This window comes from Megalopta genalis, chromosome 17, assembly GCF_051020955.1.
Source record: "Megalopta genalis isolate 19385.01 chromosome 17, iyMegGena1_principal, whole genome shotgun sequence".
In the NCBI taxonomy this organism is placed as follows: Eukaryota; Metazoa; Arthropoda; class Insecta; order Hymenoptera; family Halictidae; genus Megalopta; species Megalopta genalis.
The window spans coordinates 4,627,253-4,649,076 of record NC_135029.1 but is presented as its reverse complement, the minus strand read 5'-3'; the positions used below and the strand labels follow the sequence as shown (position 1 = coordinate 4,649,076).

At 36.5% G+C, this 21,824-nt stretch overlaps 2 protein-coding genes across 2 annotated transcripts; both read right to left on the bottom strand.

The window, feature by feature from the left end:
- Positions 1 to 607: 607 nt before the first annotated feature.
- Positions 608 to 4,854, bottom strand: LOC117227956 (endocuticle structural glycoprotein SgAbd-8). Its single transcript, XM_033483518.2, has 2 exons — positions 4,722 to 4,854; positions 608 to 1,537 (listed from the first exon to the last, which is right to left on the bottom strand). The coding sequence occupies exon 2, from the start codon at positions 1,513 to 1,515 to the stop codon at positions 1,117 to 1,119; it is 399 nt and encodes a 132-aa protein (XP_033339409.1). The 5' UTR covers positions 1,516 to 1,537; positions 4,722 to 4,854; the 3' UTR covers positions 608 to 1,116.
- A 5,110-nt stretch (positions 4,855 to 9,964) lies between these two features.
- CPR14 (cuticular protein 14) lies at positions 9,965 to 21,784 on the bottom strand. Its single transcript, XM_033483516.2, has 4 exons — positions 21,627 to 21,784; positions 12,694 to 12,827; positions 11,316 to 11,593; positions 9,965 to 10,381 (listed from the first exon to the last, which is right to left on the bottom strand). The coding sequence occupies exons 1-4, from the start codon at positions 21,639 to 21,641 to the stop codon at positions 10,377 to 10,379; spliced, it is 432 nt and encodes a 143-aa protein (XP_033339407.1). The 5' UTR covers positions 21,642 to 21,784; the 3' UTR covers positions 9,965 to 10,376.
- Positions 21,785 to 21,824: the final 40 nt, after the last annotated feature.

Below are 21,824 nucleotides of genomic sequence, written 5' to 3'. Positions count from 1 at the left end.
AGAAAAAAATTCGAAAGTAACTTTTCCGAACGAAAGTGAAGTAGACAAATTTACTTAAAATTCTCAGCTTGTAACCATAATTTCCGAGATACAGTACTGTAATAATTAGACTGTAGACTTTATGCATTTATGATATAAATGACTACATGAAATATGGAACTCTGAAGACGTTGTATTACAATTTAATAATATTGTTGCGCTATTTTCCACTCATGAAAATTGCGAAAAGAAGAAATTCATCTTGATGTAACTCCTTTTTTCTTGCAATTGACGCAAAACATTTTTATATTCCATAAATATCCGCAATCTAGTAATCCATTAACGGCATAATTCTGTTGTCCTAATTAAATGCTTTTATAAAAATATCGTAGTTTTGTGAACAAAATATTTTCCGATTGACGCATTCAACGTTTCGAAATAAATAAATAAGGAATCATTTTATTACTCCATGAATTTTGTAAACATTTTGAAGGAAACTTTTCTCCAGCTTATCATTGTATTCGTTTCTACGAAATCATAACAGTTCAGAATAATTGAATGTGTCAAAAAACGTAAAAGTGTACGATTTTCGAAGCCGCTGTATACCGCAAGATCAATAAAGAACACATTTAATATAGTTAAAGAATTTATTCCACTCTCACATGACAAGTTAACCCTAAATGTGGAACACTTACGACTGGACTGCGAATTTGACTACAAAACGGTGTAGATCAAATGCGAGACGGTTTAAAGAATGATTATAGAAACATTTAAAGAATTTGAAACAACCGTTATCTTATTTTGAGCTCGTTAAAGTTATGAAACGTCTACGTAGCTCCAGTATCGAGAAATCCATGCAGGCAAATTTTATTTCGCATAAAAATCCGCAGTCTACTTATGACAGAATAACAAAAACTGGGAGCGTCGGGGAAGCAAGCATTGCTTACAATAACGATTTCAGTCAGAGCGGAAAGATGAGTTTTCCGGGACACGCGGTGCAAACAATTCTGAAATGTGCGTTCCTGCGAAGGCAGCGTTAAAGGCTCAGCCTCCCGGACCGTTTTGAGAAGAGGACGCGATCTCGCGCCGGATACGTTCGTAAAATGTTATCTCGCCGAAATGGAACGTCATGCAAAATTACAATCTATTCTTCGCGTCTTTGTCGGGGTGGGCGGCTATCCAGTCGAGGGCGCGTTGGATTTGCGGTGGTATCGGCTGTGGCGGTGGTGGCGTTGGTAAATGCGCACCATCGAAAGTGGCTCCATTTTCGTTGGCCAGCCAACCGAGGTTAATTTTGGTGCCGTCTGGCGCGGTCCACGAGGCCGAGCCACGGACCTCTTCGGCCTCTGCGTCCTTCTGGCCAGCATTTTTTAAGATACCTTCCTCTTGAACGGAGATCCCATTCCCGGTCTCCCATTTCGTCGAGAAACTGCCGTCCGGGCTGATGTCTTGGCTTTGACTGATGATGGGAATCGGCTTGTCCGCGGCTAACGCCATACACATCGCGTTCAAAAGGAATATCGTACGAGCGTACATGACGTGAACACGAGAAGTTACCCTGAAAAAAGTTCCTTATGTCAGAGCAATATAATATAATCTCGATTATCCGAATTTCAGGGATAGAAAAAGTTATGCAGCCTTTTAATGGGTTCTGTTCAACACTAAACCTGCCTCGTCAAAATGACCGGTTACACATATTTTATTTTAAATTAAGTTACACATATTTATATTAAATATAAATGACTCCAATTCTTTTGAAATGTAATTTACTATGAATCGTCGAAACCCTTTTTTGCAAATATTAAGCTTGGTTGGTAACATTCATATTTTTTAACTTTTCTGTTTGAGCGAATAATTAAACCGTAGACATTGAATTTTGTAGATTTCGGTAACTTAAATGCATGCTGAAAATATCGTCGAAATCGGTTAACGTTTTTATGAGCTAGATACATTGAAAGGTGTAAAAATCACCAGACACTCCACAGTTTTTGGCTCGAAGTAATGAATACCCGCTATTTTCACTATCTTCAATTGTTTGTTAGCTATAATAACGTTAACCGATTTTGATTTAAATTTTCGAAGAAAATGCAATGTTTAAAGTGTAATTATTCACTCGAATAAAAAAGTTAAAACCATATGAATTTTTTCTATTTCTTTCGCCATTTCAGCCAATTTTAATCTTTACAAAAATTTGTTTGGTTTTATAAATTCTAACATTAAAAAAAATTCAAGTCATTTGATCCAATGTTTCAAGATTTTTTTCGTATTAAATGTGTCCGAATATTTTCGTGACCGACTGTAAGCAGATTCAATCTTGTCATTCATAAGAATTCTAATGTGAATATGAATCTTATGAATATGAATCTACTTACAGTCACTCTTTTGTTCTATAAAGAGCAAAACACGTCAGTGACTGTTCGGTGGGTTTAGTGCTAAAACATGAATGAACCGTGGAATATTTTTTAAACACGTTTTCACATTATATGTTCGCATTTTTTATTCCTGCTGAATTTTCTAGTATTATATGACCGAGATTTTACTGTATATTCGCTCAAGTAACGCAATAAAATTATGATTTTATATTCTTTACGTTCCTTAGAGTGGTAACCTTAACAGTTTATACTTGGATTCTGCATATACTTTCCAGTTAGAACCTTCCTTCCATTCTAGTCGTTCAACGATTATAATAATAAACAGTATAATATTTTATTTGATTATTTAGTATATTAACTCTCCTTTCATATTTTGTACAATTAGACTCTCTTTTTATTTACAGTAATTTTACATCATAAATTCAGTCAATTTATCATCTTGTTTGTTTTATTATCCAGTGCTTATCTTTAAAAGTTTACAAAAATTATCAGATTTTTCAAATTTTATCTAAACATCGGTAGCACTTTAAATATTAAAATTGTATAGACTATATTTGGTTACGTAAAATTACTGTAACGGTGCAGTCGTATTGTAATTATATGAAATTAAAATCAATTATGAAAAATCTATATTATGAAGTCAATAATTGCAATAAACAAAATTCACTTAGAAAATTATGTAAATATATCAACTACTAAAATTATACAAATTATTCATTCGAAAATGGTTGCACAAAACATCGTCCTGTAGTTCCCCTTCAGTTTTCGTTTCACACTTTCACTCGATCAATTAAGTGTTATTTGCAATCTCAAATTTTTTAAAAATGTATCACACTATAACACAATCATGAAGGCATTGAAAATTGGACAGTTTTAAAAATTGAAAATGGGTGACCTAATAAGAAGACGTTTCACGAGAATGATAGAGTGTGAAGAAGTAAAAATGAACGATCCTTTTTCTTTGTTCAGCTTGAAACACTTGAAATTGTTAGATTATCTTTTAACGATGTACACCAGTCATCGCTGACAAAGATGAAACTATGTAATTTAAGAAACAATGAATTCTTTATGTTAAGATCCACTCATTGGTGAACAATCAAGTGTTTACAATTAGCTTTATAAATTACGAAAAATGTTTAAGTGCACACGTTCAACTAAAGTCAATAACCTCAAAATTACATTTTCCACTTTATGCTAATCGCTTTTGTCCCAAATTGCACGTAACTATATAATTTTTCTAACAGCATTATAATATCTTTTTCGTAAAGAATATTCTGTTTAATTGACAGCTTCAATGAATTCTACTGTAATATTGTAAGCTGTTCACTACTTAATAAAAAAAGAACGTCAACGACACCAATCACAAGAATGTTCAAGATAATTAAAACATTCTGTGTGAAAATTACATCTTCCACTTTATACTAAATGCTTTTGTCCCAAATTGCACGTAACTATGTAATTTTTATAACAGCATTATAATATCTTTTTCGTAAAGAATATTCTGATTAATTGACAGCTTCGACGAATTCTACTCTAATATTGTAAGAGCTGCTCACAACTTAATAAAAAGTAACGTTAACGACACCAATCACAAGAATGTTCAAGGTAATTAAAACATTGTGTGAAAATTACATCTTCCACTTTATACTAAATGCTTTTGTCGCAAATTGCACACAACTATATTATTTTTATAACAGCATTATAATATCTTTTTCGAAAAGAATATATTCTGTTTAATTGACAACTTCAATGAATTCTACAATAATATTGTAAGCTGCTCACAACTTAATAAAAAGTAACGTTAACGACACCGATCACAAAGATGTTCAAGGTAATTAAAACATTGTGTGAAAATTACATCTTCCACTTTATACTAAATGCTTTTGTCGCAAATTGCACACAACTATATTATTTTTATAACAGCATTATAATATCTTTTTCGTGAAGAATATTCTGTTTAATTGACAACTTCAATGAATTCTACAATAATATTGTAAGCTGCTCACAACTTAATAAAAAGTAACGTTAACGACACCGATCACAAAGATGTTCAAGGTAATTAAAACATTGTGTGAAAATTACATCTTCCACTTTATACTAAATGTTTTTGTCGCAAATTGCACACAACTATATTATTTTTCTAACAGCATTATAATATCTTTTTCGAAAAGAATATTCTGTTTAATTGACAACTTCAATGAATTCTACAATAATATTGTAAGCTGCTCACAACTTAATAAAAAGTAACGTTAACGACACCGATCACAAAGATGTTCAAGGTAATCGAAAAATTCTATGTGCGAATGTTCAAGGTATTCTGACCCCACGACAAAATTTGAATTCTGTTAGATGCTGCCGGTTCACATGTACCTCGGGTTTAGATTTTCCAGATATCGCGTGCAAAATCGTACTGACGACCATACGCCTACTGCTCCCACCTTTTATAGTTAGAAGTACTCTTCGCTATCACCGACATTTTCCGTCAAATGTCACTCGGTGATACCGGTTCAGCCTTCGTATGACCGGTATCACGTATTCAAGGGAACCTTTCCGGCCAGGTTGCGGGACGAGCAACCTGCAATCAATCCGCACCTACGTCGTCAATTATCCTGCACTGTAAATATACACTCGAGTTTAAATAATAACCAATTACTAGTCAAACGAGCGTATTAGCTCAGAGACGTTTTGTTGAAAGAAATTGTGCTAAACATCGCATTACACGGACGGTACGTAAGGAATATGAGTGACACCTCATTAACGAAATTACACGTTTCGTGGATTGAGTTGCACGCAATTTTTATTCTCCTTTTTCTTGTCGACCACTGAAAAAACGATTCGTTGCTGTAATGTTGAATTCGAACGATTCACCTCATGTTGTGTTCATAATGACTTTATTAACACGTCGAGCGCCGAATATTAATCCCAAAAATATTTCCACAATATCGAAATCATTTAATTAATAAAATCGAAACTAGAAAGTGAAATTTTACTTGTAAGAATGGAATAAAAATTATTATGATTTGGAAATTTGCTTATTGAGAGAGAATATGAATGAAACATCTTTGTAAATGCATGTATCATTTCTGTCAAGTAATGACATAACGTCATTATTGTCTTCTACTTTCTTTTTTATTGCTAAATCCATGAAGATATAACACTGTTTATGGCTTTCGCAGCTATTCTTAGACTTTACAGTTGCAGTAATAAATACCACATTATATCACGAATTTCATTTGTTATCTAACTTTTTTATTATTATGATATTTTGAAAACACATTTTCAGTTTTGGAACAATTAGGAGCGCGCTCATTTTGATAGCAGAGAAACATGATTATCAAAATTTAAATAATTTTCAAGCATTTCAATTTTGTCTGTTATTAGTAAATACATATATTAAAATATATATATATATATATATATATATATATATATATATATATATATATGTATTAGACAATAATAAATCAAACTGCATAACAGTTTTCCACTTACAAGACAAATTTTTATTTAATTTTAATCCCATTTCCTAAGAAAATCGATGACTGTGCGACGCGGCATTCAACTTGTCAAATCATTTAAAAGGCAAATGTAAGAAATGTTGTTTACAAATTGCATAACTTCGGATCACATATGAGACATGTCAACTGCAAAGTTGCTTAAGAAACGTAATAAGTATTTCGCAGATGGAAGTAACAATAAGCGAAAATGATTAATTTTATGGCCCGAAGTGACCTTTTCTCACGTTAGAGTAGCATCTGAAAAATGACCTGTCAGGGGAAGCATAGTGAACAGGAACGGAATTAGGGACTTTTGCATATGCACGCCGTCGTATAAGGTATTATACATGACACAGTGTTCCCCAAGTTCTTTCGTTGCAACAAGTAACCATCAGTCATCTCTTTATTTCGCGACACACTTTATCGGTAGTTAGGAACGGTAGTGAAGGGCACTTCAAAAACGGTGCATCATCTTGCAAGTGTGTAATATAATGATGGGTCAATGGCAATTAAACATGTCTCGGCTGTGTACATACTTGAACTATAGGTATGCAAAATCTGTACTCATTTCTCTGCCAGTTAATTATAGCTAAAACGTTACGAGCTTCGTTGTTAAAAAATGCTTTGATCTTCGTTCACAGTGTCGCGAACAATTATGAATACTTCTTGATCTACTATTCTCTATTATTTTAATTAATTCGTGTCATTAATTCTGTCACTAATTCACGTTTTCAATTGTGATATCTTTCTGAACCCACCGAATTGGTTTTCATGATTTCTTTTCTGAAAAATACGGAAGTTCAATTAATTAATAAACCGAATCTTTTTGAAATTGTGACATCAGTGATATTCCTTACAGCCACAGAATTGTCGTGCTGGTTTTATGGCAGTAAAATACATAATAGCTTTTTAAAGTATTTAAATATACATTGTTCAAATGAATTTTTACTGCTGGAGAAAAATAGAAATCTAAATATACAAAATTTGAGTCGGAAAGGTTTACCATTTTGCAAGTGCTGCTTTCTCTTCGAACAGTGAAAAATTGAAGATTCCATTTCCGGGACGCGCTATTTAAACTTCAGTCAACTGTCACACGCAGGCGTGCAGACTGTTCAAAACAGGTGTAAACTAGTCTTTAACATGTTTTACAGGATTTTAATATATGAAAACACGTTCTATTATAACGTTATGTACATTATTTTATTTATATTAATGTAAAACAATAAAAGTATCACATTTTTATACTATTTTATTTTATATTTTGGTACATATATTTTTTATTTTGTTTTATATCTTGGTACATACATTATTTTACTTTATGTTTTGATATATAAATGATTTTATAATAATAATAAAGAGAGTTCCAAAGTATGCATAGAAGCTATTGTGAGGAACACGCGGTTTTCTACAATGAGTATATGCAATTAAAGGATTAGTATTTTCTATAATCATAAGTTAAATTTGCCTCGATCTCATTAGTTAATAAATATTAAAAATATGTTATTTCTTCCACGAAGAATATTTTTAAAAATTATTACCATTAGTTTCAACAGTAATGCAAAATTATTTTCCATTTAATAAGGATTCTGTTTCCTGAACAAAATTTCGATTCGTATTTCAACTACTAATAATGACATTAGTAGTGTAGGAATAAAATTCAATATATAGATGAAAATTGAAAGAACAAAATGCAATTTTATGAAATCTAATTCTTTTGTTTTTTAAAATAGCAAACAGGTAAGAATGAAGCAAAGGAAAAGTGATTAGGGAAACAAAAGATAACTAGTTAAGAAATTGTAGGTACATGTAGGCACACACACACACACACACACACACACACACACACAAGAGAAGAGAAGTATACACATGTATAATAAATAAAAAAAAATTTATCACTCCGCAACTGAAAATAGTTTTACCATCATTTCGACTTATGTGAATGCAATCAACGTAAAATAAATTTTATTTTATTTATATAATTAGTGCTTTAAAAATTATTATTTTCAGCAGTACAACGTAGATATTAAATTCAAAATAGTCTTTTGGAAATAAACGAACAGGTCTTATCCACATTTTTTTTAAGTATGAAATAATTTTCCTTTGGTCTTCAAACATAGTCTCGCTTTCTGATCCTCTGTTAAGCATTTTATATATCAAGAATAAATAAAAAGAGACGCTACTATATCGAGCTAAGAAAACAGTATGGACGTATTATTTAAGAAAATCAATATGCTTGCCTTGAGAAAGGATTTACTTGTTTGCTTGCAATGTTGAATGTTGAGATTGCATCTCGCGTGTTAATATTATACTACATGCACTCCGCCATGTGCATTTGGCACCGATTATACTTTGAATTCCATAAAATACATGTTAGAATCTGATTTAAAGGCTCGTTGAAGTGAATAATAGTCTCGACACACAGTCTTAGCCAATATGTATGCATCTAAAAGTGGAACAATTTGTCCGCATATTATTATATAAATTGTTCAGTCACGCGAAAGCAGAGCGCCACAATTGCAAGCTTTTATTTCCAGTTCTGATCATTGTCAAAGATGAATACATCAAACAGATCGTATTGCAAGTTATTTTGTACTACGTCTTTCCTTTGTGAGCTTCCGAAAATTATGAAACATAGAGTCGCATGAATATTCGGGAAATTTTATCGCTATGGAAATGTAAATAGTGTAAGTTTCAAAGGAAGTCTCACGGAAGAGAGTTAGATGGAGAGGACTTGGAGAGATTAATTATTTCATGAATCACTCCTGCAGCTTTCATTTGACCCAATTCCTTGTTCACTTAATAATCACAATAAAAAAGATACATGTAGCTACACATACAGATAAATCCTTTGATATTTATTCCGAGGATGCGCCAAAGCTACTGAAGAGATTTCAACAGAAAGTTCAACGTACATCTGTTGTCGTTTAACTTCAACAAACTAAAAATTCAATCGTGGGAGATAAAAGTTAATTTTGCAAATGCAATTCCTTGAAGCATTAAGTATCGTATCTCTGTTTCTGCTACAAAATATGCGTAGACCTAAATTCCTTTATCTACGAGGATAAGGAATGTCTTTAGCTTTATGCAAATCCGATCAAATTCCTTTACGTACGTTGTGCTCAGTATCGTATACTATACCGATCAAGGACACACTGCAGAATCAACGGTTAATCTTCAAATGAGTACTAGTTGGAAAGCATCTTTTACAAAGCGTTTATGCTGTGAATATTCCGACAATGGTTTTGCAAATTAATAAACATATTAATATGGAATTTGTTACATTTGTCCGCTTCTTAAAAATATTAAGGTTGAAACATACAAAGATGTTGCATATATTTAACGCCTAGTGTATAAATTCAAAATCGGAAAGTCAAGATTTATCATAGTAATTGCTAGACCGTGGATCTTTCTACAAAATAAGAATTGCTTACATCAATTGCAGAAAAATCGAACTAGATTAGTTTCACTTGTTACACATATGCGGTCTAAGAATTAGATCAAAACGAATATAAAAAGAGAAACGAACGAAAGAATAAAAGAATTTAAAAAAATTTTAAATTTTTTAAATTTGGTTTTTGTGCAAAATATTTAAAACGCGATTTCTACGCTGCCCGCGGTTGGAGGGTCAATAGTTTCAATAAACTAAAATTGATACATTGACATTCTTAACACTTTATCTAACGGCAATTTTCTAACAACCGTTTTAAAATCAAAGATCGACAGTTCTTCTTTCTTTCAAATTTCTTTAAAAAATTGCTCAAAAGCGATAATAATTTCATTTATAATCCCACAAATTACTTGGATTAATACAATGTAACACGTTCTTTGGATACCATTATCTCATTTATTAAAAATTCTATTAATGGGCTTCCAGTAAATAAAATGTTAAATACTTTTCATTTGTCTACTGCTTTGATTGGCAGCTGCTCGTTATCGTAAATGCATAAAATCCGCACTGTAGTGATAACTCTTTTTTGCATCCTCCGAAACCTGATAAAGTTTCGGATATATCACGATCGAACGGAATTTCTAGTCAATCGACACGTAACTTTCGAAAGTAAATTAGATGAATTGGGGGGACGGTTGCGGGTACGTTTCCGTGGAAGAACAGTGCGATTTCTTCGGCAAAACGCTTTTTATTTATATACAAAAATCACAAGTTAAAGTATTCGTAATATAATATATATACTATCGACGCTCGATACGCGTCCTCGGAGCTGCGATAGCGTCGTCTTTTTTTCGCGTTTTACGTGTGAAAGCAGCGTGCGCGCATGAGCACGATCCTGTCGTAAACTGCCGAACAGTGCGCATTACTTTCGTCTATACATGTAAGATAAAGAATCTCAGAAGTATATAGTTATTATATGCGGCTGGCTCGCGCCGTGATATTTTTTTTTGTTACGTATAATCCTAGATTAATATACCACACTATATTTATTTTTATGGTTGCATTCGGAGGCTTGGGGTCGGTTCTGTCCATGGCAAGCTGGCTCGAAATCAGGTCACGTTTGAGGTATAGGTGGCATGTTTAACCTGCGAAACAAACATTTCTCCGTGAAAAGCGTGCACGAAACTCCGGAAATCTCGGATATGCTCATGGAAATCATTCGTATTGTCTGGAGAACAGTGTTCTCAGTTCCTGATTACGTTTTGTAGGCCTTCTACTGTGTCCTTCTACCGATTCGTTTCGTCTGTGCCATTAAAACGGAGGCAATTAAACGATCGTAAAATCGTAGCTATCCAATCACGTAACTGTAGCGGCGCAGTTACATTAAGAGAAGATTATAGTGTACCTCGGTTTTCTTATCGAAATTAGAAGACTTATTTGGACGTATGCAAATCTATTCAAAACGAGTGACAATGTATTGTCTCTAACAGAAAATTACTAAATTTCAAACTTGCTTCGATATATTACATTTTGTACACAAATGTAGAATGTTTTTAACCATCGCACTTTTTACACAAACATTTAGCTAACATGACATTATCCATCTTAAATCCTAAACCACATTGGCTACTTGTTAGGCCGCAGGGGAAGAAATCACTTTAAACATGTCTAAATTGAGTCAATTTAAAGAATTCAACTAAAGGTACGAATTTATAGTATCAGCAAAAATCATACCGTTTTGAAGTTTACTTTATGAATTCGATGACGAGGGATTTGATATTTCCAGCAATAAAGATTTTTGTCCACAGCTAAAGTTATCTGAATCCGTTAGCGAAGCTTTGCCAATTCAAAAGGTAAGAATTAGTCTCGATTACAACTCGAAGTCGTTAGATCTTTAAAAAGTGAAGGTACGAAAGAAAGAAAGGCGCCTTGACCCTTTTCAAGGCAAGGATGCCCCAGGCACTTCACGGTTATATAAATACGAGGAAACTCATTAGCGGAACGGTGCCCCGAGTGAGAAGTTGGCGATGGCGAGTATAGAAGGGTTGGACAGTGATTAGATTAGTAAGAAAGACGAACCTCGGCCAGGTGGTCGTGGCTGACCGCCATCGTCCTCCTCAGGGTGAGCCGCGTTCCATTCGAGTGCCCTCTGGATCTCTGGCGGTATTGGCGGTGCCGTGGGGATGTGAGAACCCTGCACTTGGAAACCATTCTCATCAGCTATGTACGTGATGCTCACTTGCTGACCATCAGGCGCCGTGTAAGAATCCGAACCCTGCGAGACCACCGGCGTCTCGTTGTCTACTTGCTTCGGCTGGCCCGATTCTTGGTGACTGATGCCATTGCTCGTCTCGAAGCTGAACAGTGATCGACCAAATGATTATACTCGTTCTGAATCAACCGTTGCGTACTCTTTCAGATAATGTAACAACTGATATTAAAATTAAATTAGCCCTATCCCTTCCTGTGCTGGCTAAAATGAGAAAGTATAGTAAAAGAACCATCTGCTTTCTATATTATTTGATTTTGTATTATGACTTCATATCGTAGTCATATTATATACGAATGTCGTGTAGATTATATTACACTTTATTCATATTATAAATTATACAAGGATCATGGTAGATCAAACTTTGTTCGAAGATTTGAACCGAAGGCATACATTTGCTTCGCTATATCTGGCGAGTGACATAAGTAAGTTGTTCTTGAAGGATTTATGAAGAAATTTTGTTATTGTCCTATATTTTGATTCAGTTTCATCGAAATTTAGTAGCGAACTATTAACAGAATGTATAATTTTCAATTTGCCCCGTGTTTTCGTCGCCCAATAACGCGTCGGATAAGAACTGTCATCTCGCCTGTCGCAGATTACCATAATTTTCTGTGAAATTCGCCATGAAAATTTGAATGGCAATGTGGAAGTATTAATTATCGATTCTTCACGCGCTATGCAAAAAAGGGACGGCCACGTAATTAAAGGAGAAGCATCAATAAACGTTCGAACACAGTAGCGATTGGTTCAGCCTCCGAATAACAATGTACTTATGCAGAACAGAGATTGCAGTGGGCGAGAATTGTGAATCACGTGAATAAGCCGGTGCCATTGGGCTCGGATACCTATCATTTTCTGTCTATTGTTTTCACCTTGTGTAATTACTTTGCGTACAACTTGCTGCGCTGCTGATGAATAAACACAATACGCCGCGATTTGTCGACCAAGAAAATATCCGGCGAACATTTGTAACGTTGCCCCCGATTTTTTTCTGCATTCTCATCGGATTTTATTGTCGGAAAAAAATACGTTTGCAAGCCGACCTTTTCGTAGAACAATGTGTTACGAGTTTAATGAAAATCGATTCTTTGCTTGTCGCGTAACAGTGACATTTTTGCTTCTCCTTGACCCTTTTTTTTGGCCTAATTCAGTCCACCTGGGAAAAGTGAACAAAAAACAGCTTACTTATTGACGTAATTGCCATCGAAGTTAACTTCGAGTTGTTGGGATGTGATCACCGCATCTTTGTCAGCGCCGCCGGAAGGTCGTTGAGGTGCAGCTAATGATCCTGTCGTACAGAGTACGACCGCCACCAACACCTGGAACCACGTTATTTTACATTTAAAAAAGGGGAATTGAAATGTCTCCTGAATATTAAGGCACGCCTTAAGGAAGAGAAACATCGAAGCGGAAATTGAATTAACCCGAAAACATTTTACGGAGAACGCATTCAATGCGATGCTACCACGAAACCAGTAAAACCAGTTTTAACGTGTCTGGTTCTCGTTGAAATCAGCAGCCATTGCGAATAAATCGACAATAATTAAAACTGTACAGATAAAAAGTATTTCTAAACCGAATGATTTATCAGGACCTATCGTGTGCGGTTGAAAAAGTTATTACTAGACTGCGAATTTTATGCGTTTATGATAAAATTGATTAGGAAAACCAGGAAAATATTAGAAGAATATAAGTGTTCTCGTATATATATATATATTATTATATTATTATCTTCTAATATTTTCCTGGTTTTCCTAATCAATTTTATCATAAACGCATAAAATTATATATATATATATATATTCTGCTTAATATATCGACGTTATTAAAAGCAGAAATACATGTTTATTTAACTCAAGTTTCTTTCGATCGATTAAGACAATTTTTAATTTCCGTAAATATCCGCAGTCTACTTATTATACTCGCATAGTGAAACATGTGTGATGTGGAATTTCTTGTAAAAAAAGGTAGCGAAGGCAAAACGTTGATAACGGATCATTGCGACGAAATATTTCCTCTACGAAAATAAGATAGCAAAACACGATTTCTAGTAAATTTCTAACTTGACGATATTAGGCTTTCCACGATTCTAATGATTTGAGCTATTACACCATTCAACAGGTAGAATGGTTTTCACCTCGCATCATCGTTTGCATGTTCGCGTACACAATGAATATTAATCTCGTCGTCTGAATAAGCACGATTAGTCATCTTCAATTTATACACAGAGTCTGAGGAAAGTAACTAAGAACAGAATTTATGATCTCTTGAAAGACTCGGTTGCTATCGGATGCTTGAAAATAGTGTTACTAGTCGAGCTTTTAAAATCAAATGTAGAACTTCAAGCGGGCGAAAACTTCGTTGTTTCGCACTCTAATACTACTGATTTTTCTGATACATTTACTATACTAATTTCATACGAAAGACCGAGATTGCAATCACAAGATTCAACGAATATTAGTATTAGTCACAGGTAACCGTAAAAGTGTCGTGCCCTCAAACGGTTGTCTTCAAAAATATTGTAACAAAAGGCGATTAAGATTGAGATCGACGAAACATTTTTCGAAAATGACACAAGACTTCGTATTTCTGAAAGAGACGTTGAAAACACTCGTCGGAAGGATTCAAGTTTAAAGCGTGAAAATTTCGGGCGAGCAGGAGATCGCCGGGCGATCCTCTTTAAGCATTCTATCCACAACAATGTCGGCCGCGTTAAACCGTACCTTCCGTGTGCACAATTATCTTAATCATAGTGCAACGTTTAATGAAACGGCAGGTTGCAGCGATTCGTCAAGGCCTCCTGCTAGTCGCAGCCGAACGGCTCGGTGGAATCAGCCGCGATAGAATCAATGTTGATCTTCAACATTGGGCGTGGGGCATGTATCCGAGGCAATTAGGTTTAATTGGAACGTGAGTTTTCAACTTGCTCTTTGTTTCGTGACTGAAAAGAGAGGTAGCGCCTGGGAAACCCGTGGACAATGGATGCCGACCCCTAACGCCGTTTGCAAAACCTTTCGTTCAAATATTCATAGAATTCGTGAAAGTAACGTCTCGCGGTGGCGTGGCGCTGTGTGGAACGTCTGCAAAGGGCAAACGAAGATGATAGTGCCTAGAAACTGCACGACGCGGTTACATCAGTTGCAAATGACATTATGAAATACAGTGTAATGCTGGAACGAAAGTGGTACGCCGTAATGTGCCCGTTTTTCGCTGCACGTCCGTGAAACGTGTAATTTCATTCAAGAACCCCATCAGCCGTGAATCTGCCACGCGAAAAATCCGCGCCCTAAATGTCAGCCCGATCCGATCGCTTTTCGTCGCTGTTCGCCGGCTACGCCATCCATGGAAACGTGCTCACTTTTGGAAAAGTCCACCGACAAAACAACCGAATCTGATACAGAAATAATTACGCGGCTTCAAACCTCGCCCATTTTGTGGGTCTATTCCAGGCGAAGTTGTTACTCGAACACCAACTTCTGCTGTGTCAAAGTGCACAGGTCGCTCTATTTGCTCTGTGCAAATGTTTCTCGCTTTCATTTCTTCCCGACATCCAGTAAAGCAAAAATGGGGTAAAGTGAGGTTTCATTGACTGTGTCTACGAAATGTGACACTGTGACGAACGCTTCTACAGTCTCTTGCGAAGGGAAATTGTAACGAAGAAATGGTTCCCGAAACTCGATACTACCGAACTGAATAGATTTGAAGCTGAAATTTAGGTGCTGCTTCAAAGTTAACGGGTCAAAGCCGAAGTTATCGTTTCGTTTTCTTCATTGGAAAGCGTGTACGTGTGCGATACTGTAATTATACTGTGTACGTTTCGTTTTCTTCATATTTTGTTTAAATACAACGCTTTTATAAAATATATAAATTAATAAAGAACATCATAGTACGGGTATATGTACTCGTTATGAAGAAATGGTAACGTTTTCTGTTGCGACGAGTACACTCGTCAAAAACAGCCAACTGGTTAAGGAACGAGTTTTGAAAGATATATTTTTTTGGACGAATAGAAGTTAACCGCGCGCTGTGTGTGTTCCAAATAACACCAGCGGATCTTCTTTATCTCGCGTGCACGCTAAGTACCTTCAGCGACATTATCTCCAGCTTTTACGATCAAAGTGCAGCAGTCGTTACAGATCGATCGAAAACTTTGGTTCGAATGATTCGGAAGGTTAGCTGAGAATCTGATCGCGCAAATGGTAACTGCTTAGGGCTTATCTTCTATAAATAGGATTAAATTCCAGCCGCATAGTTCCTCATGCAACGTGTTTCTGACCGCCAATCACGGGGAACGGTGGAACGTGAATAGAACCTTATCCGGGACAAGATTTCATTCCCGTAACAATGTAATCGATATTTCGATTCTCCTTGACCGTATGACCGAGCTGGAACAAGCGATCACTTCCTACGTGTCGTGTACCCGTTCAGACAATGGAAGGTGCAGAAGGCCAAACGACGACGTCGGCTAGGACGAAGAAGTTGGACGAGGAAAGAGAGGTTCGACAGCTCGGGAGGATTCCGGCTGACACTTGTAACCGTTTTCCATCTCTTTCCCGCGTTCCCCATCGATCTCTCTTTCCCGTTCGAGCCGCGAATGATACCCGGGCACGGTTAAGAGCACGCGGCCGATCGTTTCACGCTTCTGCGGAGCGCAATCCCTATCGCCGAAGGGAATCGCGCGACCTGTACGAACTGTCGGCTGAAATGCTAATTGATCGCGGACCCGTCATTACCGCCCGCCGACCTACAACACGACAAAGCGCCGCGAAATTTCACAAGTGTTGCACGAAATGAAGGAGAAATTACAGTTCTGGTAATGACGCCGGGTCCACTTGTCCTTTGGGACGAGCAAGAAGACGGACTGTTATGAAAGAGGCGCGGAGACGCGTCTTCATTCATAATGTCAAACGATCGCGAGGGGTGATGCGGTAATCGATCATTTTCTACGCTTGTCTTCCCGTGTCGGTCGACGCGATGACCACGCGCTGCCTTAGAAAATACGCGCCGGTATACAATTGTTTGCGGGTATACCAACTGCCAATGGACTTTGTGCTCTACGGTTGCCAACTGGGCGGTTCGTTACGATCAAACTATATGCGGATAAAATCGCATGGTGGCTTCGGCAAGAAACACGTGCCATTGCGTACTTGTATACGTAATTTGATTGGATAAAAAGATATCGAATTCTACGAGCTGCGATGACAGAAAAATTTGTACGAATCCGACGTAAATCGCAGCGAGAAGGATTGCTAAAGCATTTCGAGGAACAGAAATGACTTTTAACCCCTTAAGTGGACACGACGAGTCGCATATTTAAATGTTTCGAAACCGTATAAATCTCTCCTAACTGACAAAAAAGAAATGATTATGATAGTTACACATTCCCTTGCCTTTTGTTCTATCTAAATTTGTGTCATTATACTTCTAATGAATTATTCGAAAATAAAGAATATCAAATAAGCAGTTTAAATAGTTTGCGAATTTTGTTCACGATAACATCAATTACGTTAAGAATTCTTTTCTTAATTTTATTGTAACTAAAAAAGGATATTCTTCAATTTTTATGTCACATTAGCGTTAATTTATTGATCTGTTCTATTACAAATGAAATAGTGCCCACATTTATATAAATATATTAAATAAAAACAGAAATATTTGTTTTTTATTTTGTGAAATTAAATTGTCTGGACAATTGAATTGAACGAATTCAATTGTCCAGACACAATGAACGAATTGAATTGAAATATAGAAATTTGTGAGTAAATGCTTCTCGGTAAAATTATTGTTGAGATCATGTTCTTTGCTGATTGCGTGAACGAAGAGGATACGGCAACGAATTTACGGTGCAGTAAAATGTTCAGAGTACAAAGTGACAAGCGAAATGCAAAGTACACATTTTTCAGCAATGTAAAACTAAAAACTTCCGTGAGGAAAGTCATCAATTATATTTTTTCATGAATATATTTGCAGCCAATGTGAACACTCCAATGTGCCATAACTTCATGCCGCTCTAATCATAAGCTTCACTTACGCAATGACTACGAATCAGACATACCATTCAATCACAAACTTGCAATAAAAATCTGTAAACTTGCAACTCCTATCGGCAATGTTTTTCTCTTATATAATAACATTGCTCAAAACCTCGCGAGTATTGGGAAATCCTTTGCCGTACACATTTGCATTTTATACACCTCGTGTGCTTCGAACGAAATAAAATGGTTATTATTTATTTCAATAGAGAATCGACTCGGCAATATTTTCATTTACCTGATGTCTATGCTCATGGAAATAAACAAAGAAAAAAAAACTCGTCTATGTTCCATTTCGAATAATTTACGTTCGAAACGTAATACGCGGTATCATCGTCGGCAAATCAATTCTCAGCACGGTAAAAAAAATATTGGCGCGGTATTATTATAATGCGAGTCGTTGGCATTCTAGATATACGGTGTATTGAATTTCTACGGATTATCGATTTAGGTCAGTATCATAATTACAGGCACATATTGGGTATGGCAGAACAAAAGGAACGATGCGAAAAATCTGACAATAGGAATCCAGAACGAAGCTCGTGTGTGCGTACGGAGGTATTCGGGATCCTCGTCGGTGTCGCGTGTTATTCCCTCGCAATTGTCCTGCCTCCATAAAAAAAGGTGTCGACACGTACCGTGGCGCAATCGCGCGTCGTTCTTCATAATTGTTATGATAATTCCATTCTTAATTTCACGCTCGTACTATGTTCTCCCGTTCGAATTCCGTTAATTTCGATTTTATGCAATCGCCGCGGCATCGCTAATGAACGCGTTCGAACGCCTCGTTTTTAATCCTGCGCATGGAACGCCGCGGCGGCGGATCGATTCGAGGAGATACGAACATGAAAAGAACAATGAGGATCCCATCGCGGATTCTTTCAAAAGAATTTCGTTCCCTACAATTTGACTCGCGGCGATTCCGTTCGAGGGAATCTTGAGAAAGCACGAATTTCCTGTTTCGGGATCGATGGAACCTGCTGAATGGAAATGTCACAATACCAATCCAACCGGCGAATGACATAACGGTAATAACGATATTCTATGGACTGGTCGTAGAGTCGTCCTGACGCCAATCCTGCGTAAGATAAATGCTACACGCTTATGGCGAAAGGATGCCGGCTCCGCCAGTAAATGGTACTTCGCGCGCTTAAGGTCGGAGATGCGCGTCGACAAGCAAACATGAAAACAGCGAAGCCGAGTGACAAAACGCTCCATGGCCGAGAGCATGTTCAGATCCAAAATGTCATCGAACAAGGTGAGAATAACCGAGGATAAAATGACGAAGAAAATATGTCAGTCGAGATCAATGCGTATCGGTAATTGCCTTGTAATTTTGATCAAGAAACCTCTGAAAAGGATATCACTGAATTTATAATTATTTTTGCTCAGCTCTTTTTATAATAATAAGGAATATCGAACGTATGTAACATGCAAGTAAGTAAATAAATAAAAATATAATAACATACGAATGAAAATATTAAACTTTGCGAACTATCTTCCATTTTCGATTCAGATTTGAATTTGATTTGAATTAGACTTTAATCTAAGATGAATATTTCTGAATTATAACAAGATAGTGTAACGAATTCTAAACGTTTTCAGTTTCCATCCATTTTCGTTTCACGCTTCAAATCAATTGCGCGATACATATTTATAATTTAAGCACAACAAATTACAACAAAATTCTACAGTATATCGAAAGTCTATCGAAGAACACATAAAACGGGATGAAAACATTTAGCGAGACCGAACTACCGTGGAAAATCGACGGAGTTATTGCGAAAAACAGGTGGTCGAGGAAAGGCCTTAAATTATGTTTACGCATTGATTAAGCGGTACAATTTAGTCCACGAGCGATAAGATTTTTGCGGAAATTACGATAGAGGAAGGTAAATCAGTTACACATTATATCGGATCAGTACAATATATATAGGAGGGTCATTATCGGCACGCGTAACTTTGTCACATTAATATCGCTTTCCAGCATTAACAAGCCGTCTCCGAATAACGTTAAAAACAATATTCCGCCGGTCGCATCGAGTTTCGACGATTTTTCACAGCGTGCTCTGATAAAAAAAAAATATTCCGTTGACGCGAGAAACTCATGTTTCCCATTTATCTCGCTCATTCTATTTCGGCAAATACAACGCCATGTTGCGAGCATATAGCGAAACGTTATCGCGCGCACGCAGTGCGATGACACGAGCGTGGAAAAAAGGAGAAACGAAACACGATATTACGAATGATTACGAATAAATCGCGGCGTTCGGGCATTACATTTGCACGCATCGTTTAGTCTTATCTGGCGCCACGATTAGATTTAGATGTTTTCGAAGCCGCGGAAAATCGCAATTTTTATGTGTCATGTGACCTCGTGGTACGCGACGGCACAGAAAAAACGCGCATCGTTATATGATCTGTCTTGACCATATCCTAAAATCGTAAAAGAAGAACGTGGAACGAGAAACGCAGTACCAACAATATTACGTACGAATTATCCAAATCATAAGCAATAATACACTTAGCTATGAAATCAAATTTCGAAGATTTTTCTATGACAAGTTAGTAATTTCACAAATGTTTGAACTTAGAAATTGGCTACTTTACTGCGGATATTTATGCAACGTTTAAATCGTTCACCTCAGTTTTAACAAGCTAAAACAAATCAGAACTTTTTTTTATTTTTGCTATTGCGAATATTAACATGGTCGACACCGAGCGTTGAAAGCGACTTCTTTCATCTTATGATAACCACAAAATTGCACTTATTTAGAATTTGTGTAATTTTCATTACAATATAGATTTGAATAAAAAATGCAGTCAATCCCAAAATTGAAAAATAATAATAAGAAATGGAAAACGTAATGCCAAGAACATTATGAATTTGAAGAAATGGATAATAGCTATGAAATCTGATGTTCAAATTTCGAAGACTTTAAATTTAAAGTATGATTACTGTGCTGCGGATTTTTATGCAAAGTAAAATTTGTCTACCTCAATTGCAACGAGCTAAAGCAAAGCAGAACTTTATTCTTTTACTTAATGTGCGTAACACAAAACGCACTAAAAGCGACTTTGTTTCATCTTATGAAAGTTACAAAATCGCTCTTACTTAGGACTTGTGCAAATTTATATTATAACATACGTTTGAATACAACAATTTAATCAATCATTTTCTAGAGAAGTATCTTTGTAATTTCAGTAATTCTAACATAGAAAAATGGAAACCGGCGATGGGGCGCGTTCACTGTTAATAGACCGAAAATAGTGCGATAATACTTTCAAATTCAAATGTTTTTAATATTTTGTCTTCCATCTACTCATTTAGAAGACCCATCTCTGGGTCAGAACATGTTAATAATGTCAAAAGTCTCTAACTTTAGAAATACGATTGCAAAACAGGGCGATACACACAAACCGAGCCAGAACAAGTTAGTAATTTGACATATCTTTAGACACAGAAATATATTTACAAACAGGATCCGAGTCAGAACAATTTGTGATTTCGCAAGACTCTTAGCCTCAGAAATACAATTGCAGACAAATCTCTAGCCTTGGAAAAACAGTTGCAAACAGGATGTTTCAGATTGGCCCGGAGCAAGTTAGCAATTTCGCAAGTCTCTGGCCTCAGAAATACAATTACAAACAGGATGTCTCGGATTGAGCCGGGACAAGATATGGACTTCGAAGAGTGAACTATCGACACGTATTATCTCGCGAATCCCTATCTATCCGGGAGTGTTGCAAACGCGTTTAGCGGAAGAGAAACTGTCGGAAAAACTTGGAAAGAAAACTGGAGATTTTCCTACCGGTGCTTCTCAATCCTCTATCCCGTGGTCGACCGTCGACGACGGTCTCCGAAACGATGTAGTCTGACAAAGCTAAGTACGGCCGTCCGACGCAAACCACGAAATTTTTCTTCGGGTGACCAACGTAAATCAATGACCACGAACCGCCTAACACCGACGATAACTCACAGCCCGTGCTAACAACGTTAACTCGCCGAGACTCGTCTCTCTCGCCGATGAAAGCCAGATCTCGCGGGCTACTGTCGGCCGCGTGTCTTACTGACTGAGCACCTACCTTGATAGTGAACATAATCTCTCTGTCACACGGACACCGGCGATGAAGCGGTTAGGATGCAGATGGGTTGGTACTTGTGCTTCTTCGTCAGATGCTTCGGCTCTTTATATACACGACCGTAGCAACGTGGTACAGTGAAAGGGGTCATCCCTGCCCTCTTCACAATGCACTTCATCTGACCAGTGCATCTTCGGAAAA